The sequence below is a fragment of the Chlorocebus sabaeus genome, chromosome 21 (assembly GCF_047675955.1).
Source record: "Chlorocebus sabaeus isolate Y175 chromosome 21, mChlSab1.0.hap1, whole genome shotgun sequence".
Taxonomy (NCBI): domain Eukaryota; kingdom Metazoa; phylum Chordata; class Mammalia; order Primates; family Cercopithecidae; genus Chlorocebus; species Chlorocebus sabaeus.
Genome location: NC_132924.1, coordinates 54,816,715 through 54,843,391, shown reverse-complemented (window position 1 = coordinate 54,843,391; position 26,677 = coordinate 54,816,715). Strand labels below are relative to the sequence as shown.

At 39.6% G+C, this 26,677-nt stretch overlaps 1 protein-coding gene across 1 annotated transcript in view; it reads left to right on the top strand.

Annotated features, from left to right (window-relative positions):
- Positions 1 to 755: 755 nt before the first annotated feature.
- Positions 756 to 26,677, top strand: part of C1GALT1 (core 1 synthase, glycoprotein-N-acetylgalactosamine 3-beta-galactosyltransferase 1) — an 82,002-nt gene continuing 56,080 nt past the window's right edge. The window contains exon 1 of the mRNA XM_007982083.3: positions 756 to 1,037. Coding sequence (XP_007980274.3) covers positions 1,031 to 1,037 — 7 coding nt within the window. The 5' untranslated portion in view covers positions 756 to 1,030. The remainder of the gene's footprint in view (positions 1,038 to 26,677) is intronic.

The following is a 26,677-nucleotide window of genomic DNA, read 5'->3' as shown; positions in this document are numbered from 1 at the left end:
TAGATAATGGTTAACGCCAGTAAAGCCGATACCTTACCCTCACCTCCTGACTATTATGGGGTTGCTTCAACAGGTGGCAGTCTCCTCCCCCTATTCCAAAGACAACTTCCTCATTCAGAGCCCAGCCAAAGGGGAGATAGGTTTTGTTAAGCCCCGAAGACGCTCTTCTGGCCACTGCCCCACAGAACCGAAGTGCTGACAGAACCAAAGACGAAATGTGCCTACAGAAAGCTTTCTAGTATCATTATCTCGGTTTTCAGCTCTTCCTGGTTCACACATGATGACCCAGCACCCGTATGCATACTTCATCTTATTACTTCCTTTCGTTAAGTCCAGAGAGATACTGAGCAAAGAGAGTATGGGGAGAGAACAGAAAAACAAATGAACGGGTTAAGAGCAGGCTACAGGCCACAAGAGTCCTGCAGGGTTAGAGCCTGTACCTCAGACAAAGATCCCTCAGGCATCCCCTTTCTCCTTCCCTGTTGTTGCCCTGCTTTCGTCCCCCTCAAGGTCCGGAAGCAAGTGCATAACCTTATAGCAGGAACAGAAAGGTGGAGGGTAGTAGACACAAGCCGCAAGAGGGCTATAACGAAATCTGTTGCTCTAGGAAGACCGACTTCCCAGACCTCTTCGCATTAGGGCGGAGCGTGCGCCCGGCGGCCAATCCCCGGTTCCTCACGTCGCCGTATCCCCGCCCACCGCCCCTCCCGCTCCGCCCTTCCCTGGGGCTGGTGCAGCGGCGGAGACGTCAGCGCCAGGAGACTCCGGGTGGCGGCTGCGCCGTAGGCGGGCCACGGCTTGGACGCGCTGCGGGGAGGGGCGGAGCGAGCGGGCGGGAGCGCGCGTAGGGCCCGCCTTGGCCGCCGCTGCTGCTGCTGCCGCCGCTGCCGGGGAATAATCTGGGCGGCAGCGGGCGGCCTCGGCTAGCGGCCACGAGCCACTTCTGCGGCTGCCCAGAGAAGCAAAGGTCGCCGGTCCGAAGTCGTCCCCCTCTCCGCCCCCCAGGAGGGGCGAGAGGGAGCCGCAGCTGATGTCAGGTACGGCCGGCGGAGGCGCCGGGTCCAAGGTCTCGGCTCCCCTCGCCCTCTCCCCGCCCTCCCCCCTCTCCGGGTTGGTAGGGAACCGTGGAGGATGGACCCAAACCCCGGGCGCGGCGGAACAGGTGTCTCGGGGTCAGAGCCGGGCGGGGGTCGTCCGGGCTCCTCAGGAAGGCGCGAGGACTTCCTGCTCCCGGAGCCTTAGCGATCTGCCACAGCGTCCGGGTGCGTACCCGGCCGCAATTTTGTGGACTTGTAGCCTCCTCTTCGTCGTGGGTCCTTCCGTTGTGCCCGCTCGCGCCCCTCTTCTGCCGGCGCGCTGCCTGGCGGCGCCGCGGGGTGCAGAGTGCGCCCGGGCCGGACCACTTAGCGGTCCTGCCTCGCCGGGCCCTCCCTGTCCCTCCTCCCGCGCCGTCCACGCCCCGCCGCTGACCTGGGGGTCCCGCTGGACTCGGCGCCCAGGTGTGGGGCACCTTCGCCGAGAGCTACTCAGCTGCCGCGCCGCCTGAGCGCCCAGCGAGCAGGCTCCTTCCAGAAGTGCCTGGAGCTTGCTTGGGGCTAGCTTGGATCATCAGGTTTGTCTGTGGCTGATTTATTTCTTTAAGTTTCCGTGCCGCAGAGTGAACCAGATACGTGTGTGTTGGGGCATTCGCTGCGTGGGGGAGGAAGAAAGGCATTAAAAAGAATTTTTTTTTTTTTATCTCCACCCCATTTCCCCCCAGCAAATTGTGAGGGGATTAGTAGGTGTTGACAAGTTGTCCATATTGCTTTGAATTTGGGTAAGTTGTACACTCTTAAAACATGACCATAATTTAGCGCTGTGGATTTATTCCTTCCTAGCCCTTACCGTCTCCCCACCCCCACTGCCCCGCATTTAAAGCAAACAATATCAGCAACACAAAACCCACACAGTCTGGAAAAATTCTCAAGATTTCTAACCTAGTTCTCTATATCCATTGTACATATTACTCGATTTCCGTTTCACGCTTTTTAAGATAGAAAACTATTGTACTAACCATGGATTGATTTCATTATGAATTTAAAAGTTATAAATTTAAAATCATAATGAATCAGTGAATAATTAGGCCAGTGTGTAAGGGACAGAAATATGTTAACTTACTAAAAGTTGGGCATAGAACATAGCTTTGCCAGGAAAAAGTGTGCATAATTTCAAGTTGCTTGATTGTGGTGTGAGTTTGGGAAGTGGGAATCTGAGTTTTTAGAAGGTATTTAGATGACAGCTTTTCACCCTCTTAGGTAAATGTCAGATGAGCTTGATGCACATGATACTGTATGTTTTAAGTATTGTATATAGTAAACTATGCTTTCTACCAGCCTTTATATGTAGATGTACAGTTTAAGTGAATATAAGGTTTCAAGTTAGCAAACAGTTAACTCTTCACCTAATGTTGAGTAAAGCAATGATTTAGTCAGGAAAGTATGACTCATGTAAAATTCTTCATAAAGAGAATAATTTTTCAGTATTAGTGGAGAACCATTAAATGCCTCTCTTAAATTTGCCTGGAATTTGTATTTTTTTGTATCTTCCTGCTTAGGATTAAGCATTTTAGAAATATTTTGTGTTTCCTATTTAAAGTTTTTCATAATTATGCTTTTTAAGACTAGACTACATTGAGTAAATTCAATATTCAGTTATTCTTAAAATCGTATCACAAATTTATTTCAGGGTACATATAATGAATTCGTGTTTACCTAATAGAAATATGAAAAAGTATGTCACTAGGCATATGCTACTATTTGTATATTGATTTGTGCTAAAATTAAAATTGCATTATGCAGTTTAACTTTATAAGCTATGGTAATTTAAAGTAGAGTCTTTGTGTGGTAAAATTATTGATTGGAATTTTTATGACAGTGCAGCTATAAATAAACCTTAAGTAGAAAATGGAAAGCTTGATGCTGAAATTAAATTCAGATAGGCTTAAAAGTTTAAGCTTCCCAATACAACCATCTTTTCTTCTAGAAGATTTCTTAAGATTTGATTAAAGAGGCTGATGTACAAACTATAACAAGGCTGAAAGAAAGGTATGACAAAAATCTTTTTACTCCAGATTCAGTGGGATTAAGTCATTCTTTTAAAAGAAGAAAGGGGGTGGAGTTGGGAAGGAGACTTGTTCATAAAATGAGAAATTAGCCTTTTATCTTGAAATCTGGTTAGAGAGGAACTCCAATGTGTACTTAAATTATTTTGCAGCTAATTCAAATGTCCAAGGGGAAAATATATGCCAACATCTGTAATGTGTGAGAATAGGAAGTGTCCCTTGGAAAGAAAAAATATATATATAAAGAAACTGGTGTTTGTGATCTAGGAAAGCACATAGGAAGGTGGGTGAAACTGAAAGGAAAGTCTAAATAAGCACCTGTAGTATGTGCTGCCTTGCACACTGAAGGGGCATGTTGGGGGCAACGAGAGGCAACTCTAGGGAGATTCTGGAATGGGAAACCTGTATATTAAAGCACATTTAAACAGGTAGATGTTGATAATAGGCAGAACTTGAAATTAAATACAGCTTGGCATAGTTATTTGCATTCTTGGTCATTGTATTAGTTTTCTAGGGCCTTGGTAACAAAATACGACAAACTGGGTGATTTAAAACAACAGATTTATTGTCTGAGTTCTGGAGGCAAGATGTCAAGTCAAGATGTAGGTAAGGCTATGCTCTCTCAAGTTTCGAGGGGACAATCTGTTCCATGCCTCTTACCTTGTGTTACTGCCAATCCTTGGAATTTTTTGGCTTGCAGCTATATCACTCCAGTCTCTGATTCTTATCACGACATAATCCCTGTGTGGCTCTGTCTTCATATGGTGTGCTCCACTTCTTAGAAGGATACTAGTCGTATTGGATTAAGATCCACCCTAATCACCTCATCTTAACTTATTACATCTGCAAAGACCCTGTTTTGAAATAAGGTCACATGCAGAGCCGAGATCGCACCACTGTACTCCAGCCTGGGCGACAGAGCGAGACTCCGTCTCAAAAAAAAAAAAAAACAAAAAACAAAAAAAAGAAGGTCACATGCAGAGGTACTGGAATTAGGACTTCAACCTATCTTTTGGGGGAACACAGTTTAACCTGTAACAGTTACACGGTTTGTCTTTTACAGTGTTCAGTAAATGTTTAGCATCATAGGCTGAGTCAGAGGCTACAGTGGAAACAGGATGGAACACTTATATTTATTTACATATATCAGTGATGTCTTAATAGCAGAATATCTGAAACTGGGTAATCTATAAAGAAAAGAAATTTATTCCTTACAGTTATGAAGGCTGAAAAGTCTTAGTTCAGGGGGCCACATCTGGTGAGGGCCTTGCTGGTATGGACTCTGCACAGTCCTGAGGTAGCACAGGGCACCACATGGTGAAGGGTCCGAGCATGCTAGCCCAGAACTCTCTTTTCTTATAAAGCTACCAGTTCCTTTCCCATGATAACCCGTTCATGAGGGCTGAACCCTTAGGACCCAGTCACCATTTAAAGACTCCAGCTTTCAGTACTGCAACACTGGTGATTAAGGTTCAACTTGAGTTTTGGAGGAGGCAAGCATTCAGACCACAGCAAGTGCTTACTATGTGCTAGGTCCTAGAGATAAAACAGTGGATAGACAAAAATCTCTGTCCTCATGGAGCTTACATTCTGAAACAGGTTCTAAAAATGTGGTCCCTGGATCTGCAGCATCAGCATCACCTGGGAAGTTGTTAGAAACTGAAATTTTCAGGCTCCATCCCAGAACTCTTTATTTAACTAGCCTTCCAAATAATTGTGATGCAGACTCAGGTTTCAGAACCACTGATCAAGATGGAAAAGACACAGTAAACAAGATGGATAAGTAAAATAATATTAGATATTAATAGGTGCTGTGGGTAAGCATAGGGTGGGCCAGTGAAGACTCCTGAAAAGTGAAGACCTGAAGGAGCTGGAGAGTGAGCCATATGAGCATCTGGGTGTGTGTTCTCAGCAGAGAACAGTAAGTGCAAAGACCCTGGCACGTCTGAGGAATGGCAAGCAGTTAGTGTTAGGTTCAGTCTATGAAATGGCCGCTGTTTGTTCATTTTTTGACCCTACAGAAACACCAAATACTAGGGAGAAGAGATCAGAAAGAAAGGGGTGGAGTAGGATGCAGATTGTGGGAAGATCGTTGTAAGGTTTTGGCTGTCTGAGATTAGGAAGATGGGAGGGTTTTGAGCAAATGAGTGACGTGATCCGATTTCAGTTTTAAAAGGATCACTGTGGCTACAGGTAAAAATGGGCCTAAGAAGGAAAGGCTAAAGGAAGGGGAAAGTTGGTTAGCATGTTGTTGCAGTAGTTAAAAGACAAAGAGGTTGCACAGACCAGGGTGATAGCACTGGAGAAATTAGAAGAGGTACAAGACTAAAAACACACAGTGAATGTTTTGAAAAGTAAGTTTTTTTCATCCCACTCCAGTTACCCAGTTGTCTTCCTCAAAGGCAATTAGTGTTAAAAGTAGTCTTATCTCTATTCTTCCTGAGATTTTTTTTTTTTTTTTTTTTTTTTTTTTTTTTTTTTTTTTTTTTTTTTTTTTTTTTTTTTTTTTGAGACGGAGTCTCCCTCTGTTGCCCAGGCTGGAGTGCAGTAGTGCGATCTCAGCCCACTGCAAGCTCCGCCTTCCAGGTTCACGCCATTCTCCTGCCTCAGCCTCCCCAGTAGCTGGAACTATAGGCGCCCGCCACCGCGCCCGGCTAATTTTTTTTTTTTTTTTTTTTTTTGTATTTTTAGTAGAGATGGGGGAGATCTTTTATGTAAATATGAGAAACAGTTTTAACAAATTAATGGAGAAGTTGTTACCTGGGCGTGTTTTCTTCCCCAGGAAACATTTAGCAATGTCTAGAGACATTTTTGTCACAACTAGGGGGAATGCTACTGGCATCTAGTGAGTAAAGGCCCAGGATGCTGCTAAACATCCTACATTCAACAGGACAGCTTCCACAACAGAGTTATCCAGCTCTTGATGTCAGTAGCGCCAAGGTTAAGGAACCTTAGTTTGATGGGATTTACAGAGGTTGGTGGAAAGCAAGTGTTGTAGTCAGAGAAGGAAGTAGGAATAGAGGAGCTGACCGTATTGGGAATCTTTCAGGAACTGTAGATAGTTCAGGATTGCTGAAGTAGACATTAATTGTAATGCACAGAATAGGAAAAGATGAGGCTGGAAACCTGGACAGGCTCTAGATCATAGCCTTTATATATATCGTGTTAATTAGAAATGTTTAGTTGTTTTTTTTTTGTCTTATAGGCAGTGGAGTTCTGTGAAAGGATTCATGGAGTGACATGGTCAGCTTTTCATTTTAGAGAGCTCATTCTGGTGAGAGTTACCCAGCTCTGATGTCAGTTAAAGAGGGATAGCACCTGAGTCAGGTTAGATATTGTAATAGCCTGGGGGAGAGAGGAGAGTCTGAAATAGGATAAATACTAGAAATGGAGAGGAGACAATGGATTAGAATAATATTTAGGAAATAATGTTGGCAAGACTTGGTAATTGGATTTGGGGTGAAGATAAGGGAAGCATTAAGAATATCTCTGTACTTTCTAGTTTAGATAATCCTGTGACTCTGAGTGAAATAGGAACCCACTGGTGAGTAATTTAGGTAATTACCAGTAATTAAGGTAAAATGAGCAGAGGAAGATGATGAGTCACTTTGAAGGTGTTGAATTAGAGCTGCCTCAGGTCCAGGTGGAAGTGTTTAGCAGGCATTTGTGTACATGAATCTGAAACTTGGAGAAGTCTGAAAGGATCAAGAGATCATTTTGTTTAACAAGTGTAGAGAAATTAGTGAACTTTCATTTTTATCATATTATTTCACTCTGTAGATAAAAATAGCCTCCTTTAATTTTATCAGAAAAGTAATATGTGTACCTGATGCAAAATTAAAATGTCAAAAGGTTATAAAATTAAAAAATTGTACTTCCTTGCTCGTGCCACCCAGTGCTAGTTCCCAGAGATAGCTCTTGTTAAATATCATATGTATATGTATCTTAACAGATTTTTAAATATATACAGAAACATTTAAAAAGCCAAGTGAGATCATACTAGAAAAGATTTCGGTATATTGTCTTAAACAAATAAACCTTTTATCTTACACAGTTGTTAAAATGAATGACATTATGTTATGGAAAAAGTAAGTGAAGGGATAAAGCACAGACTAATGGATAAGTGTGATCTCTGATGTAAAGTAAAAGCTGAACATGCATATGTGATGATATAGGCATTACCCAGCGATACGAAAGCAATTACTTTTGGGGAGAGATAGTGGTAGAGATGGTAAAGAAAATTTATTCTTTTCTGTCTACGGTTTTCTTTCATTTGTTTAGGTTTGTTCCTTTTGTTTTCTTTACATTTTCTGATGTTTAGAAAAAATACCCAGTATACCTTATTAACAATAAAAAGTAACCTTTTTCAAAAGCACAAAGATTTTCCTTATCAGCACATGTAGATCATTTTTAACAGCTACAAGTATTCTATGCTATGGCTGTATCTTTTTTTTTTTAAACTGGTTCCTCATCAACAGACAAACATCCTATTATGGTTATGGCTGTCTTGAGCATCTTGGCTGACTTCTGTGATTGTATCTGTAAAATAAATTTCTGATCATGAAGTGATGTATCAATCCATAATTAAAAATTTTAAAAAATGTTGTGAAATGACCTTCCAAAAGACAGTAAAAGTGTGCATTATGAGAAAGAATATAGGACTGCCAGTTTTCTTATATCTGTGTCAATAATAGCTGATAATAAACTTTAAAAGTTTTGCCAATATGTTAGGTTAAAAATAGTATCTCTTCATTTGATTTACCTTTGTGAGTGAAATTTGAACATCGCTGACCATTTTTTACTGTGAATCTTTTACTGTTTTTATATTTGGTTAATTTTTTATATTTTTTATTATTTATGATACTTTTTGGTTCTTTTTGCTGCACAGTAAAAAAAAAAATTTCGTAGAGAAATATGCCCTTTAACTAGTGACTTCATTGCCAGAAATTTATCCAGTGGATAAACTCATAGTTTTTTAATAGTCACAGCTTCCGAGTTTGGGAGAGATCTCAGTTCATAATACAAAAATGCAAAAATATATTTTCTTCCAGTTTTGTTTTAATTCCATTTTCTAAAATACTGAAATCTTAGAAACTTTTGAAATTGTTACCAGAAAGTTAAGGAGCCAGCTGGTTTTGTTTTTTCCCAAAAGATTAATTAATTCAATACCGTTTTTCAATAAGCCACCTTTTTCTTGATTTGAAATGCTATTATGTTTTAAATTTCCACATAAACTTTTGTTTTTCATAGACTCTTTATTTCAACCTGATAAAGTCCCTTCATAAGATTTATCTGGTAAAGACCACCAGGGAGACATCTGTAGGCTGACAAAGGTTAATTAGTTTGCTACAGTGAGGGAGACTTGCACAGCAGAGGAAATGCCACCTTTTCACTAAAGAATGAACCAGGGTTATTATAGGATTTTGGAGAGGGATGGAGTTTGGACAAAGTTTAAATGCAACAATATTTGATAAGCTTAAAGCACAGCAAGACAGTGTGTCAAGGGTTAATAAACATCAGGCCTGGGCTGAGAAGCTGACTCAGGGTTCTGATTCCCTGGAGACTACAAAATCGAGATACATGTGGAATGTTGTGTCTGGAAACCCCTTATCTGAAGCTCTGAGTTGCAAATTGAGGCTGCTTCTGTTTCATAATGATCTGCCATCAGTGCAAGAGTGGGATGTTCCATTCTCACTTTATAAAATTTCAAACAACATAGTTTCTGACAGTTCGATGTAGAGAACAGTTTCTCAGCACATTGTCTTTAGTATTAACAAATGCATTTTTTAAAAGCAGACTCAGAGCCTGTTCAGCATAAATATCATTGTTTTCATTACATTCTTTAAGGTAATATATTTTTATGTGTAGTAAACTTCGTCTCTTCCTCTCCCTCAGTTCCCCTTTCAAGAGCTTTCCAGTTATACTCACCTATTTTTCCAGATAACATTTAGAATAATTTTTGCCACATTACTTTTTAAAAATCTTTTTTATAACTTAAAATTGATCTGATCAGATTAGTACACCCCTTCCCACAGTGCCCCTTTCCAGAATTTTCCAGTTACACCCACTTGTTTATTGGTCTGAAGTTTTAGAATACTTTTTGCCAAGTTATATAATTTTTAAAAATCTTCCTGTGTTTTAGCTGGGATTACTTTACATACAGGTTAATTAGGAGGAAATCAACATCATTATCATTGATACCTTTTTTTCTCAAGCTTTTTAAAATTGTGGTAAAATACATATAAACTTTACCATCATAATCATTTTTAAGTTTACAGATCAGTGGTACTACATTTATATTGTTGTGCAACCATCATCGCTGTTTATCTCCAGAACTCTTTATTTTGTAAAACTGAAGCTGTATATCCATTTAAACAATAGCTCTCCATTCTCACCTTTCCACAGGCCCTGGAAACCAAAATTCTCTCTCTCTGATTTTCACTACTTTAAAGTACTTCATGTAAGTGGAATTGTACATTATTTGTTCTTTTGTGATTGGCTTATTTCATTTAGCAAAATGTCCTCAAGATTCATTCATTTTGTAGCATATATCAGAATTTCCTTACTTTTTAAGGCTGAATAATATTCCATTGTATGTAAATACTACATTTTGCTTGTTCATTCATCCTTGGTGAACACTTGGTTTGCTTCACATTTTAACTTTTGTGAATACTGCTGCAATGAACATGAGTGTACAAATACTTTCTTGAAACTCTGCTCTCAAGGGGTATATATCCAGAAGTGGAATTGCTGGATCATGTCGTAATTCTATTTTTAATTTTTTGAGGAATTTTCATCCTGTTTTCCATAGCAGAAATAACATTTTACTTTCAAACCAATAGTGTACAAGGGTTGCAGTTTCTCCACATTCTCTTCAACACTTATTTTCTGAATTTTGATGGTAGCCATTCTTGTGGGTATAAGGTAGCATCTCATTGTAGTTTTGATTTGTTTTGCTAATGATTAGAGATGTTTATCTTTTCCTCTGTTTATTGGCCATTTGTGTATCTGTATTTGAGTCTTTTGCACATTGTTGAATCAGGTTTTTTTTTTTTTTTTGGTTGAGTTTCAGGAATTTTCTATATATTTTGGATACTAATCTCTTATCAGATATATGATTTGCCTATATTTTCACCCATTCTGTGGCTGGCCTTTTACTGTTGATATGGTCTTCTGATGTACAAATTTAAAAATTTTTCGTGAAGTCTAATTTGCCAGTATTTTCTTTCAGTGACTGCCTTTGTTGTCACATCCAAGAAATAATTTCCAAATATAATGTCATGAAGCTCTTTTGTTCAGTGTTCTAAGAATTTTATAGTTTTAGGTCTTATATTTAGGTCTTTGATCCATTTTGAGTTATTTTTTCTTTTCCTTTTTTTTATTTCAATAGGTTTTTGGGGAACAGGTGGTGTTGGATTACATGGACATGTTTTTTGGTAATAATTTTTGAGATTTGGGTGCGTCCCTCACCCAAGCAGTGTACACAGTACCCACTGTGTAGTCATTTATCCCTCACCCTTTCCCACCCTTTACTTCAAGTTCCCAAAGTCCATTGTATCATTCTATGCCTTTGCATCCTCATAGCTTAGTTCCCATTTATGAGTGACAACATACAATGTTTGGTTTTCCATTCCTGAGTTACTTTACTTAGAATAATGGTCTCCAACTCCATCCAGGTTGCTGTGAATGCCATTATTTCGTTATTTTGCATGGCTGAGTAGTAGTCCATGTTGTGTCTGTGTATTTGTATATGTATTATACATACCACATTTTCTTTATCCACTTGTTGATTGATGGGCATTTGGGCTGATTCTGTATTTTTGCAGTTACAAATTGTGTTGCTACAAACGTGTGTTCAAGTGTCTTTTTTTGTCTGACTTCTTTTTTTTTGGGTAGATACCCAGTAGTGGGATTGCTGGGTCAAATGGTAGATATTTGGTTCCTTAAGGAATCTTCACATCATTTTCCATAGTGGTTATACTAGTTTACATTCCTAGCAGCAGTGTAAAAGTTTTATCTTTTTACCATATTGATGCAAACATCTATTATTTTTTGATTTTTTGATTATGGTTATTCTTGCAGGAGTAAGATGGTATCGCATTGTGGTTTTGGTTTGCATTTCCCTGATAATTAGTTATGTTGAACATGTTTTCATATGTCTGTTGGACATTTGTATATCTTCTTTTGGGAATTGTCTATTCATGTCCTTAGCCCACTTTTTGATGGGATTGTTTGTTTTGCTTTTTTCTTGCTGATTTGTTTGGGTTTTTTATAGATTCTGGATATTAGACCTTTGTCAGTGCATAGTTTACTAAGATTTTCTCCCACTCTGTGGGTTGTCTGTTTACTGATTATTTCCTTTGCTGTGCAGAAGCTTTTTAGTTTAATTAAGTCCCATCTATTTGTCTTTGTTTTTGTTGAATTTGTTTTTGGGTTCGTGGTCATGAAGTCTTTGCCTAAGCCAATGTCTAGAAGGGTTTTTCTGATAATATCTTCTAGGACTTTTATGGCTTCAGGTCTTAAAAGATTTAAGTCTTTGATCTAATCTTGAGTTCATTTTTGTATAAGATGAGAGATGAGGATCCAGTTTCATTCTTATACATGTGGCTTGCCAATCACCTCAGCACCATTTGTTGAATAGGGTGTCCTTTCCCCACTTTATGTTTTTGTTTGCTTTGTCAAAGATCATTTGGCTGTAAGTATTTGGCTTTATTTCTGGGTTCTGTATTCTGTTTCATTGGTCTATGTGCCTATTTTTATACCAGTACTACGCTGTTTCAGTAACTATAGCCTTATAGTTTAGTTCGAAGTTTGGTAATGTGATACATCCAGATTTGTGGGTTTGGGGGTTTTTTGTTTTTGTTTTTGCTTAGTCTTGATTTGGCCATGTGTGTTCTTTTTTGGTTTCGTATGAATTTTAGGATTGTTTTCCCTAGCTCTGCAAAGAATGGTGATATTTTGATAGGAATTGCATTGAATCTTTAGATTGCTTTTGGCAGTATGATGATTTTCACAGTATTGACTCTAGCCATCCATGAGCATGAGATGTGTTTCCATTTGTTTGTGTCATCTATGATTTCTTTCAGCAGTGTTTTGTAGTTTTTCTTGTAGATGTCTTTCACTTCCTTAGGTATATTCCTAAGTGGTTTTTTTTTTTGCAGACATAGTAAAAGGGGTTGAGTTATTGATTTGATTTTCAGCTTGGTTGCTGTTAGTGTATAGCAATGCTACCGATTTGTGTACATTAATTTTGTATCCTGAAACTTTACTGAATTCATTTGCCAATTCTAGGAGCTTTTTGGATGAATCTTCAGGGTTTTCTTGGTATACGAGCATATCATCAGCAAACAGCAACAGTTCGACTTCCTCTTTACTGATTTTGATGCCCTTTATTTCCTTATCTTGTCTGATCGCTCTGGGTAGGACTTCCAGTACTATGTTGAACAGTAGTAGTGAGACTGGGCATCCTTGTCTTGTTCCAGTTCTCAGGGGAAATGCTTTCAACCTTTCCCCATTCAGTATAATGTTGGCTATAGATTTGTCATAGATGGCTTTTATTACCTTAAGGCATCTCCTTTCTATGCCAATTTTGCTGAGTGTTTTAATTATAAAGGAACACTGGATTTTGTCAAATGCCTTTTCTGTGTCTATTGAGATGATTATGTGATTTTTTGTTTTTAATTGTTTATGTGGTACGTCACATTTATTGACTTGTGTATGTTAAACGATCCCTGCATCCCTAGCATGAAACCCACTTGATAATGACGTGTTATCTTTTTGATGTGCTGTTGGATTCGGTTAGCTGGTATTTTGTTGAGGATTTTTGCTCTATGTTCACCAGGGATATTGGCCTGTAGTTTTGTTTTGTTTTGTTTTGTTTTGTTTTGTTTTGTTTTCTTTTCTTTTCTTTTCTTTTTCTTTTCTTTTCTTTTCTTTTCTTTCTTTCTTTCTTTTTCTTTCTTTTTTTCTTTCCTTTCTTTTCTTTCTTTCTTTCTTTCTTTCTTTCTTTCTTTCTTTCTTTCTTTCTTTCTTTCTTTCTTTCTTTCTTTTATTGTTATATTATTTACTGGTTTTAGTATTAGGGTGATACGGTCTTCATAGAATGAATTAGGGAGGGTTTCCTCTTTCTCTGTATTGTGGGGTAGTGTCAGTAGGATTGGTACCAGTTCTTCTTTGAATATTGGATAGAATTTAGCTGTGAATCCATCTGGTCCTGAATGTTTTTTTTGTTGGCAGTTTTAATTACCATTTCAGTCTTGCTGCTTGTTGTTGGTCTGTTCAGAGTTTCTATTTCTTCCTGGTTTAATCTAGGAGGGTTTTATGTTTTCAGGAATTTGCCCATTTCCTCTAGATTTACTAGTTTGTGCACGTAAAGGGGTTCATAGTAGCCTTGAATGATCTTTTGTATTTCTGTGGTATCGGTTGTAATATCTCCATTTCATTTCTAAGAGAGCTTATTTGGATCTTCTCTCTTCTTGCTTGGTTAATCTAACTAATGGCCTGTCGATTTTGTTTATCTTTTTCAAAGAACAAGCTTTCTGTTTCATTTATCTTTTGTGTTTTTTGTTTCTTTCTTTCTTTGTCTCAATTTCATTTAGTTCTGTTCTGATCTTTGTTGTTTCTTCTTCTGGGTTTGGGTTTGATTTGTTCTTGTTTCTCTAGTAACTTAAGGTGTAACCTTAGATCGTCTATTTATGCTCTTTCAGACTTTTTGGATATAGGCATTCATTGCTGTGAACTTTCCTTTTAGCACCACTTTTGCTTTATTACAGAAGTTTTTATACGTTGTGTCACTTTTATCATTCAGTTCAAAGGATTTTTAAATTTCTACCTTGATTTCATTGTTGATCGAATGACCATTCAGCAGTAGGTTAATTTACATGTTTTTGCATGGTTTTGAGGGTTCCTTTTGGAGTTGATTTCCAATTTTATTCCACTATAGTGTGAGAGTACTTGCTATAATTTTGATTTTCTTAAATTCGTTGAGACTTGTTTTGTGTCCTGTCGTGGTCTGTCTTGGAGAAGGATCCATGTGCTGGTGAATAGAATGTATAGTCTGTAGTTGTTGGCAAAATGTTCTGTAAATATCTGTTAGGTCAATTTGTTCCGGGGTATAGTTTAAGTCCATTGTTTCTCTGTTGACTTTCTGTTTTGATGACTTGTCTAGTGCCGCCAGTGGAGTATTAAAGTCCGCCACTATTATTGTGTTGCTGTTTATCTCATTTCTAAAGTCTAGCAGTAATTGTTTTATAAATTAGGGAGCTCCAGTGTTAGGTGCATATGTATTTAGGGTTGTGATATTTTCCTGTTGAACAAGGCCTTTTGTCATGATATGTCTCTGTTTTTTTTAACTGTTGTTGCTTTCCAGTCTGTTTTGTCTGATACAAAAATAGCTACTCCTGCGTGCTTTCAGTGTCCATTGGCATGGAATATCTTTTTATTGTTGTTGTTTTAAATTTTATTTTATGTTTTATTATTATACTTTAAGTTCTAGGGTACATGTGCACAACGTGCAGGTTTGTTTCATATGTATACATGTGCCATGTTGGTGTGTTGCACCCGTTAACCTGTCATTTACATTAGGTATATCTCCTAATGCAGTCCCTCCCTGCTCCACCCACCCCACAACAGGCCCCAGTGTGTGATGTTCCCCACCCTGTGTCCAAGTTTTCTCATTTTTCAATTCCCACCTATGAGTGAGAACGAGCGGTGTTTGGGTTTCTCTCCTTGAAATAGTTTGCTGAGAATGATGGTTTCCAGCTTTATCCATGTCCCTACAAAGGACATGAACTCATCCTTTTTTATGGCTGCATAGTATTCCATGGTGTATATATGCCACATTTTCTTAATCCAGTCTATCATCGATGGACATTTGGGTTGGTTCCAATTCACTTTGCTATTGTGAATAGTGCTGCAATAAACATATGTGTGCATGTGTCTTTGTAGCAGTGTGATTTATAATCCTTTGAGTATATGCCCAGTAATGGGATGGCTAGGTCAAATGGTATTTCTAGTTCTAGATCCTTGAGGAATTGCCACACTGTCTTCCACAGTTGGTTGAACTAGTTTACAGTCCCACCAACAGTGTAAAAGTGTTCCTGTTTCTCCACATCCTCTCTAGCACCTGTTGTTTCCTGACTTTTTAATGATCATCATTGTAACTGGTGTGAGATGGTATCTCATTGTGGTTTTGATTTGCATTTCTTTGATGACCAGTGATGGTGAGCATTTTTTCATGTGTCTGTTGGCTGCATAAATGTCTTCTTTTGAGAAGTGTCTGTTCATATCATTTGCCCACTTTTTGACGGGGTGGTTTGATTTTTCGTGTAAATTTGTTTCAGTTCTTTGTAGATTCTGGATATTAGCCCTTTGTCAGATGGGTAGATTGTAAAAATTTTCTCCCATTCTGTAGGTTGCCTATTCACTCTGATGATAGTTTCTTTTGCTGTGCAGAAGCGCTTTTCTTTAATTAGATCCCATTTGTCAATTTTGGATTTTGTTGCCATTGCTTTTGGTGTTTTAGTCATGAAGTTGTTGCCCATGCCTATGTCCTGAATGGTATTGCCTAGGTTTTCTTCTAGGGTTTTTATGGTTTTAGATCTAACATTTAAGTCTTTAATCCATCTTGAATTAATTTTTGAATAAGGTGTAGGGAAGGGATTCAGTTTCAGCTTTCTACATATGGCTAGCCAGTTTTCCCAACACCATTTATTAAATAGGGAATCCTTTCCCCATTTCTTGTTTTTGTCAGGTTTGTCAAAGATCAGATGGTTGTAGATGTGTGGTTTTATTTCCGAGGGCTCTATTCCTTTCCACTAGTCTATATTTCTGTTTTAGTACCAGTACCATGCTCTTTTGGTTACTGTAGCCTTGTAGTATAGTTTGAAGTCAGGGAGCATGATGTCTCCAGCTTTTTTCTTTTGGCTTAGGATTGTCTTGGCAATGCAGGCTTTTTTTTTGTTCCATATGAACTTTAAAGTAGTTTTTTCCAATTCTGTGAAGAAAGTCATTGGTAGCTTGATGGAGATGGCATTGAATCTCTAAATTACCTTGGGAAATATGGGCATTTTCGCAATATTGATTTTTCCTATCCATAAGCATGGAATGTTCTTCCATTTGTTTCTGTTCTCTTTTAGTTCGTTGAGCAGTGGTTTGTAGTTCTCCTTGAAGAGGTCCTTCACATCCCTTGTAAGTTGGATTTCTAGGCATTTTGTTCTCTTTGAAGCAATTGTGAATGGGAGTTCACTCATGATTTGGCTCTCTGTTTGTCTGTTATTGGTGTATAGGAATGCTTGTGATTTTTGCACATTGATTTTATATCCTGAGACTATCCTGAAGTTGCTTATCAGCTTAAGAACATACTGGGCTGAGACGATAGGGTTTTCTAAATATACAATCATGTCATCTGCAAACAGGGACAATTTGACTTCCTTTTTTCCTAATTGAATACCCTTTATTTCTTTCTCTTGCCTGATTGCCCTGGCCAGAACTTCCAACTCTATGTTGAATAGGAGTGGTGAGAGAGGGCATCCCTGTCTTATGCCAGTTTTCAAAGGAAATTCTTCCAGATTTTGCCCATTCAGTATGATATTGCCTGTGGGTTTGTCATAAAGAGCTCTTATTATTTTGAGATACTTCCCATCAATACCAAATTCATTGAGAGTTTTTAGCATGAAGGGGTGCTGAATTTTGTCGAAGGCCTTTTCTGCATCTATTGAGAAAATCATGTGGTTTTTTCCTTTGGTTCTGTTTATATGCTGGATTACGTTTATTGATTTGTGTATGTTGAACCAGCCTTGCATCCCGGGGATGAAGCCAACTTGATCATAGTGGATAAGCTTTTTGGTGTGCTGCTGGCTTCAGTTTGCCAGTATTTTATTGTGGATTTTCACATCGATGTTCATCAGGGATATTGGTCTAAAATTATCTTTCTTTGTTGTGTCTCTGCCAGGCTTTGATATCAGGATGATGCTGGCCTCATAAAATGAATTAGGGAGGATTCCCTCTTTTTTTATTGATTGGAATAGTTTCAGAAGTAATAGAACCAGCTCCTTTTTCTACCTCTGGTAGAATTTGGTTGTAAATCCTTCTGGTCCTGGACTTTTTTTGGTTGGTAGGCTGTTAATTATTGCCTCAATTTCAGAGCCTATTATTGGTCTATTCAGGGATTCAGCAACTTCCTGGTTTAGTCTTGGGAGAATGTATGTGTCCAGGAATTTATCCATTTCTTCTAGATTTTCTAGTTTATTTGCGTACAGGTGTTTGTAGTATTCTCTGATGGTAGTTTGTATTTCTATGGGATTGGTGGTGATATCTCCTTTATCATTTTTTATTACATCTATTTGATTCTTTTCTCTTTTGTTTTTTGTCTTGCTAGCGGTCTATCCATTTTGTTGATCTTTTCACAAAACCAGCTTCTGGATTCATTGATTTTTTTAAAGGTTTTTTGGTGTCTGTATTTCCTTCAGTTCTGGTCTGATCTTAGTTATTTCTTGCCTTCTGCTAGCTTCTGAATGTGTTTGCTCTTGCTTCTCTAGTTCTTTTGATTGTGATGTTTGGGTGTCAATTTTAGATATTTCCTGCTTTCTCTTGTGGGCATTTAGTGCTATAAATTTCCCTCTACACACTGTTTTAAATGTGTCCCAGAGATTCTGGTATGTTGTGTCTTTGTTCTCATTGGTTTCAAAGAACATCTTTCTTTCTGCCTTCATTTCGTTATGTACCCAGTAGTCATTCAGGAGCAGGTTGTTCAGTTTCCATGTAGTTGTGTGCGGTTTTTTTGTTTTTTTTTTTTTTTGAGACGGAGTCTTGCTCTGTTGCCCAGGCTGGAGTGCAGTGGCCGGATCTCAGCTCACTGCAAGCTCCGCCTCCCAGGTTTACAGCATTCTCCTGCCTCAGCCTCCCGAGTAGCTGGGACTACAGGCGTCCACCACCTCGCCCAGCTAGTTTTTTTTTGTATTTTTTAGTAGAGACGGGGTTTCACCGTGTTAGCCAGGATGGTCTCAATCTCCTGACTTTGTGATCCGCCCGTCTCGGCCTCCCAAAGTGCTGGGATTACAAGCTTGAGCCACCGCGCCCGGCAGTTGTGCAGTTTTGAGTGAGTTTCTTAATCCTGAGTTCTGGTTTGATTGCACTGTGATCTGAGAGACAGTTTGTTATAATTTCTGTTCTTTTACATTTGCTGAGGAGTGCTTTACTTCCAACTATGTGATCCATTTTGGAATAAGTGTGAGAGAAAAATGTATATTCTGTTGATTTTGGGTGGAGAGTTCTGTAGATGTCTATTAGGTCTGCTTGGTGCAGAGTTGAGTTCAATTCCTGGATATCCTTGTTAACTTTCTGTCTCGTTGATCTGTCTAATGTTGACAGTGGGGTGTTAAAGTCTCCCATTATTATTGTGTGGGAGTCTCAGTCTCTTTGTAGGTCTCTAAGGACTTGCTTTTTGAATCTGGGTGCTGTTGTATTGGGTGCATATGTATTTAGGATAGTTAGCTCTTCTGGTTGAATTGATCCCTTTACTATTAGGTCATGGCCTTCTTTATCTCTTTTGATGTTTGTTGGTTTAAAGTCTGTTTTATCAGAGACTAGGATTGCAACCCATGCTTTTTGTTTTGTTTTGTTTTCCATTTGCTTGGTAGATCTTCCTCCGTCCCTGTATTTTGAGCCTCTGTGTGTGTCTGCACATGAGATGGGTCTCCTGATTACAGCAAACTGATGGGTCTCGACTCTTTATCCAGTTTACCAGTCTGTGTCTTTTAATTGCAGCATTTAGCCCATTTACATTTAAGGTTAATACTGTTATGTGTGAATTTGATCCTGTCATTATGATGTTAACTGGATATTTTGCTTGTTAGTTGATGCAGTTTCTTTTTAGCATGGATAGTCTTTACAATTTGGCATGTTTTTGCAGTGGCTGGTACTGGTTGTTCCTTTCCATGTTTAGTGCTTCTTTCAGGAGCTCTTGTAAGGCAGGCCTGGTGGTGACAAAATCTCCCAGCATTTGTTTGTCTGTAAAGGATTTTATTTCTCCTTCACTTAAGAAGCTTAGTTTGCCTGGATATGAAATTCTGGGTTGAAAATTCTTTTCTTTAAGAATGTTGAATATTGTCCCTCACTCTTTTCTGGCCTGTAGAGTTTTTGCCGAGAGATCTGCTGTTAGTCTGATGGGCTTCCTTTTGTGGGAAACCCAACTTTTCTCTCTGGCTGCCCTAAACATTTTTTCCTCCATTTCAACTTTGGTGAATCTGACAATTATGTGTCTTGGAGTTGCTCTTCTCCAAGAGTATCTTGGTGGCGTTCTGTGTATTTCCTGAATTTGAATGTTGGTCTGCCTTGCTAGGCTGGGGAGGTTGTCCTGGATCGTATCCTGAAGAGTGTTTTCCAACTTGGTTCTGTTCTCCCTGTCACTTTCAGCTACACCAATCAGATGTAGATTTGGTCTTTTCACATGGTCCCATATTTCTTGGAGGCTTTGTTCATTTCTTTTTACTCTTTTTTTCTCTAAACTTCTCGCTTCATTTCATTCATCTGATCTTCAGTCACTGATACCCTTTCTTCCATTTGATCAAATTGGCTACTGAAGCTTGTGAAGCTTGTGAATGCGCCATGTAGTTCTCGTGCCTTTCCACTCCATCAGGTCATTTAAGGACTTGTCTACACTGTTTATTCTAGTTAGCCATTTATCTAATCTTTTTTCAAGCTTTTTAACTTCTTTGCGATGGGTTCAAACATCTTCCTGTAGCTTGGAGAAGTTCGTTATTAACGATCGTCTAAAGCTTTTTTCTGTCAACTCATCAAAGTCATTCTCCGTCCAGCTTTGTTCCGTTGCTGGCGAGGAGCTGCATTCCTTTGGAGGAGAAGAGGCACTCTGATTTTTAGAATTTTCAGCTTTTCTTCTCTGGTTTCTCCCCATCTTTGTGGTTTTATCTCCCTTTGTTGTTTGATGATGCTTATATACAGGTGGGGTTTTGATGTGGATGTCCTGTTTGTTAGTTTTCCTTTCTAACAGTCAGGACCTCAGTTGCAGGTCTGTTGGAGTTTGCTGTAGGTCCACTCCAGACCCTGTTAGCCAGGGTGTCACCAGTGGAGGCTGCAGAACAGCAAATATTGCAGAAGGGCAGATGTTACTACCTGATCCGGAAGCTTTGTTTCAGAGGGGCACCCAGCTGTATGATTTGTCAGCCAGCCCCTACTGGGAGGTGTCTCCCAGTTAGGCTACTTGGGGGTCAGGGACCCACTTGAGGAGGCAGTCTGTCCCTTCTCAGATCTCAGACTCCATGTTTGGAGAACCACTACTCTCTTCAAAGCTGTCAGGGACTTTTAAGTCTGCAGAAGTTTCTGCTGCCATTCGTTCAGCTATGCCCTGCTACCAGAGGTGGAGTCTACAGAGCCAGGCAGGCCTTGCTGAGCTGTGATGGGCTCCACCCAGTTCAAGCTTCCCAGCTGCTTTGTTTACCTAGTCAGTCCTGCTAAATGGCGGATGCCCCTACCCCAGCCTCACTGAGTCTTTCAGTTTGATCTCAGACTGCTGTGCTAGCAGTGAGCGAGGCTCCGTGGCCATGGGACCCTTTGAGCCAGGCGTGAGAAATAATATCCTATTGTGCCTTTTGCTAAGGCCATTGGAAAAGCGCAGTGTTAGGGTGGGAGTGTCCTCAATTTCCAGGTACCATCTGTCATGGCGTACCTTTGCTAGGAAAGGGAATTCCCCAACCCTTTGTGCTTCCCGGGTGAGGCGATGCCCTGCCCTGCTCTGTAGGCTGCACCCACTGTCTGACAAGCCCCAGTGAGATTGGCGTGGTACCTCAGTTGGAAATGCAGAAGTCACCTGTCTTCTGTGTCGCTCACGCTGGGAGCTGCAGACTGGAGCTGTTCCTATTCGGCCATCTTTGGCATAGATTATCTTTTTCCACCACTTTACATTAAGTTTGTGTGAGTCCTTTATGTGTCAGATGAGTTTCTTAAAGGCAGCAGATACTTGGTGAATTCTTGTCCATTCTGCCATTCTGTATCATTTAAGTGGAGCATTTATGCCATTTACATTCAGCGTTAGTACTGAGAAGCAATGTACTGTTCTATTCATTGTACTAGTTGTTGGCTGAATAACTTGTTTTTTTTTGTTTGTTTTGTTTTTTTTAATGTGTTACTGTTTTACAGGTCCTGTAAGATTTATGCCTTAAGGAGGTTCTATTTTGGTCTATTTAAGGTTTTGTTTCAAGATTTAGAGCTCCTTTTAGCAGTTCTTGCTGGCTTGGTAGTAGTGAATTCTCTCAACATTTGTTTGTCTAAAAAAGACTCTATGTTTCCTTTATTTATGAACCTTACTCTTACTGGATACAAATTCTTGGCTGGTAATTGTTTTGTTTAAGGAGGCTAAAGATAGGACCCAAATTCCTTCTAGTTTGTAGGGTTTTTGCTGAGAAATCTGCTGTTAATCTGATGGGTTTTCCTTTTTAGGTTACCTGATTCTTTTGCCTGGCAGCTCTTAAGATTCTTTACTTTGTCTTGACTTTAGATAACCTGATGACTATGTGCGTAGGTGATGGTCTTTTTGCAATGAATTTCCGGGTGTTCTTTGAGCTTGCTTTATTTGTGTGTCTAGATCTCTAGCAATGTCAGGAAAGTTTTCCTTAATTATTCCCTCAGTATGTTTTCCAGACTTTTAGATTCTCTTCTTCCTTGGGAACAGCCATCATGTCCAGGGGTTTTCTTTGTTGGGAGGTTTTTGATTACTGATTCTATCTCCTTACTAATGTAGGATTTTCAGGTTTTCTGTTTGTTTTTTATTCTGGTTCAGTAAGTTTAGTGTTTCTAACAGTTTTTCCTTATCTAGGTTATGTTATTCTTAGGTTAGGTCATTTAACATAATCCCAAACTTCTTGTAGTCTTTTTTTTTTTTTCCTTCATTTTTCTTTGTCTCTGTCAGATTGGGTTAATTCAAAAGCCTTGTCTTCAAGTTCTGAAGTTCTTTCTTCTACTTGTTTGATTCTGTTGCCAAGACTTTCCAGTGTATTTTGCGTTTCTCTGAGTGTCTTTTATTTCCAGAAATTGTGGTTGTTTTTATTTATGTTTTATTTATTTGGCTATTTCTCTGAAGATTTTTCTGTTCATATCCTGTAACATGTTTTTGATTTAAGTTGGTATTCACCTTTCTTTGGTGCCTCATTAAGTAGCCTAATAATCAACCTTCTGAATTCTTTTTCTGGAAATTTAGAGATTTCTTCTTGGTTTGGATCCATTGCTGGTGAGCTAGTGTGATCTTTTGGGGGTGCTAAGGAACTTTGTTTTGTCATATTACCAAAAATTGTTTTTCTGGTTTTTATTTGGGTAGATTATGTCAGAGGGAAGATCTGGGGCTCAAGGGCTGTTATTCAGGTTATTTTGTCCCACTGGGTGTGCCCTTAATGTGGTGCTCTCCCCCTTCCCCTAGGGATGTGGCTTCCTGAGAGCTGAACTGCAGTGATTATTTCTCTTCTGGGTCTAGCCATCCAGCAGGCTTGCCAGGCTCAGGGCTGGTACTGGGGAGTGTCTGCAAAGAGTCCTGTGATATGATCCGTCTTCAGGGCTCTCAGCCATGGATACCAACACCTGCTCCAGTGGAGATAGCAGAGGAGTGAAGTGGACTCTGTGAGGGTCTTTGGTTATAGTTTCATTTAGTGTGCTGTTTTTGTGTTGGTTGGCCTCCAGCCAGGAGGTGGCACTTTCAAGAGAGAATCAGCTGTGGTAGTATAAAGAGGATGCAAGCTTGCGCTTGGGTCACCAGGATAGGTATTTGGGTTTCTCAGGTGGTGGGTGGGGCCATAGAACTCCCAGGAGATTATATCCTTTTATCTCAGACTACCAGGGTGGGTAGAGAAAGACCATCAGGTGGGGGCTGGATTAGGCATTTCTGAGCTGAGACTCTCCTTGGGTGGGGTTTGCTGTGGCTGCTGTGGGAGATGGAAGTGTGGTTCTTATGCCAATGAAGTTATGTTCCCAAGGGGATTATGGCTGCCTCTACAGCATCATACAGGTCACCAGGGAAGTGGGGGAAAGCCGACAGTAACAGGCCTCACCCAGCTCCCACAAAGCCCGAAAGGCCAGTACCACTCCCGAGGCGCCCCTTCCAGCAGCACTGAGTTAATTTCCAGGCAGCCGCTGAGCAGGATTGAGAAGCTGCCCCAGACTGTAAGCCTGGTCTTGGCTCCCTTCCCAAAAATCCTTTGACGATAAAGTCAGATTTTTTTCCTGTGAAGTCTTTATTTCATTGTTCTGTATGTCTGTTTTCATGCCAGTACTACACTATTTTGATCAATGTAGCTTTGTAGTAAGTCTTGAAATCAGTAAGTATGAGTTTTCTAGCTTTGCACCTCTTTTTCAAAACTGGCTATTCGGGGTCCCTTAATATTCCGTGTGAATTTTAGAATGGATTTTTCTATTTCTGCAGAAAACGTTGGGATTTCAGAAGGAACTGCATTGAATCTGTAGGTCTCTTTGGATAGTATTGATATTTTAACAATATTAAGTTTTCCAATTGATGAACGGGTAATGTCTTTCTAATTATGTATTCTTTAATTTCTCACAGCAGTGTTTTGTAGTTTTTGTTGTACAGCTCTTTCACTGTCTTGGTTAATTCCTAAGGTTTCTTTTTTATGCTATTTTAAATGGAATAATTATTTCAAGAAATGTTCTAGTTTGTGTGTAAAAATGTAACTCGTTTTTGTGTTGGCTTTGTATCCTGCTTCTTCTTTGCTAAATTGATTTATTAGTTCTAACAGGTTTTTTTCTTGGAATCTTTAGGGTTCCCTGCATATACGATCATATCATCTGTAAGAACATAATTTTACTTTTTCTTTCCAATTTGGATATCTTTTGTTTCTTTTTCTTTCCTAATTGCTCTGAATAGAACTTCGAGTAGTATGTTGAATAGAAGTGGTGAAATCAGGCATTCTTGCCTTGTTGTGGATCTTAGAGGAAAAGCTTTTAGTCCTTTACCATTGTGTATGATGTTCACTGTGAGTTTCTCATATATGGCTTTTATTATGTTGAAGTAGTTTCCTTCATTTCCTAGTTTGTTGAGTGTTTATATCATGAAAGGATATTGAATTTTGTCAGATGCTTTTTCTCCATCAGTTGAGATGACCATGTAGGGTTTTATTTTTTCCTCCTGAATTCTGTTAATGGGGTGTATTGCCTTGATTGATTTCCATATGTAAAATCATCCTTGCATTTCAGGATAAATCCCACTTGGTCATGGTATATAATCTTTTAATATGCTGCTGAATTCAGTTTGCTAGTATTTTGTTGAGAATTTTTACATCACTGTTAATAATGGATACTGGTTTGTAGTTTGTTTTTTTTTTCTCTTTTTAGGTTGCTCTCATTTCTTTTTCTAAAAATAATTTTAATTGACACAGTCATTGTACATATTTTTGGAGTACATAGCAATGTTACAGTACATATAATGTATCAGGGTAATTAGCATATCTATCATCTCAAACACTTCTTTGTGTTAAGAACATTCAGTATCCTCCTAGCTGTTTGAAACTATATATTATTATTAATTATAGTCATCCTACAGTACTATAGAGTACAGTAACTTATTGCTCCAGCTATTATCATTAGCTGTAATTCTGCATCCTTTAACTCATCTCTCTCTCTCTGCATCCTTTAACACATCTCCCTTCCCCTTCCTGGTTTCTACCATCCTTTGTTGGTTTGTGGTTTTCTTGTAGTGTCTTTGTCTGGCTTTGGTATCAGGGTAATGCTGGCCTCACAGAATGAGTCAGGAAGTGTTCCCTCCTCTTCTGTTTTTTTGTTTGTTTGTTTTTGTTTTTGTTTGTTTTAATTTGAGAAGGCTTGGTTTTAGTTCTTTTTCAGATGTTAAGTAGAGTTCACCAGTGAAGCCATCATGTCCAGGGGTTTTGTTTGTTGGGAGGTTTTTGATTACTGATTCTATCTCCTTACTAATGTAGGATTTGCAGGTTTTCTGTTTGTTTTTGATTCTGGTTCAGTAAGTTTAGTGTTTCTAACAGTTTTTCCTCATCTAGGTTATGTAGTTGTTGGCATTCAGTTGTTCATAGTATCCTCTTATAATCTTTTGTATTTCTGTAAAACTGGTAGTGATGCCTTAGTTTCATTTCTGATTTCAGTAATTTGAGTCTTTTTTTTTTTTTCTTAGTTTAGCTAGAGATTTATCAGTTTTGTTCCTTTTTGAAGAACCTTTTAGTTTCATTGATTTTTCCATGTTGCTTTCCTATTTTCCATTTTGTTTATCTCTGTTCTTGTTTTATTTCTTTTGCTAGCTTTGGGTTTAGTTTGTTCTTTTTCTAGTTTTTGAAGTTGTAAAAATAGGTTCTGTAATGTAATGGGGAGCCGAGCAAGAAGACACGAGGCAGATGAAAACAGAGGTAGCCTTTATTGGGCTCGCGGGCGAGGTTCACCGGCCCTCTAGGAGGAGGGCCAAGGAAGTCGCGCACGGGGCAGGTATCAGGGGTCTTTTATAGGACAAGGTAGGCGGGGTCTATAGGTTTCGGTTTCCTAAGTTAGGAAGTTAGGACCTAAGTTTCCTAAGTTAGGACCTGCAAGACTTCCTTTATGTGGTCCTGGACAACACGGATGACACAGGGAGCTATGAGTAGCAAGAATCTAATGATTAGTAAGGGGCTTAGAAAGGGTAGGACCCAGCCAGCTGTAGACGATTGCCACCACCCAAGTGAGGACCCTGGTCCAAAGTTTTTCTGGTGGAACCCTTCCTGAATTGTTTCTAGAGTGAGGAGATTGGTTTCTACTAGTCCTGACTCATTGATGTAGTAGCAACATTCTTCATTGAGGAACATGCTGGTGCCGCCTTTATCGGCTGTAAGGAGGTTGAGTGCCCGACGATTCTGGGCTGCCACCTGGGCGACTGAAGTGATCTGTCATTAGAGGGAAGCCAAGGACTCTGCAGAAGCTTCGATTCTACCTGTAATCGGGCTGAAAGGTCCTGAGAAGCCTGGACAGAATGAATTAGGGCTCTGGTTCCTAGGCTGGAGGCTACAAGGGATGAGGCTAAAGAGATCCCGATCATCAATGGAAGGAATACTGCCCTTGCCTGGCGGGGGCGGGCAGAGGGCAGGAGGGAGGATAGCTCAGCCTCACTGTACAGGGTGAGGCTGGGGACTAGGGAGATGGAAATGCATAGGGTAGTGTTGGGAGCATGGAGGGTTTTTGATAGGGTGGAACTGCACCAAAAATACCCACCTGGAGGGGTGGTTAGATTTGGAGGTGCAGATCCGGACTGGTTGCACCAGGAAGCATTGGGGGTGGAGTAGCAAAAGGGGAGTTGTTGCCTAAACGGGTCTTGGAACAAGGGGACCTCTCCCAGGGTTCAGCCAGAAAGGGGAAAGGAGGGGGTTAGGTTAGAGAAGTTAAAAGGGCTGGGTAAGGGTACCGCAACCAGTGGGGGCTTATTCAAGGCTGCACACAGGAAACAACGAGAGATGTTGTGTACCTCGGCCGTTTGTACTACTTGAGCCCCTTCCCTGACTAAGGTTAGCCAGGAAAAAGGGTTGCTGCTGCCCTGGGGATTGCTGCTGCCCTGGGGATTGCTGCCTGGGTCGA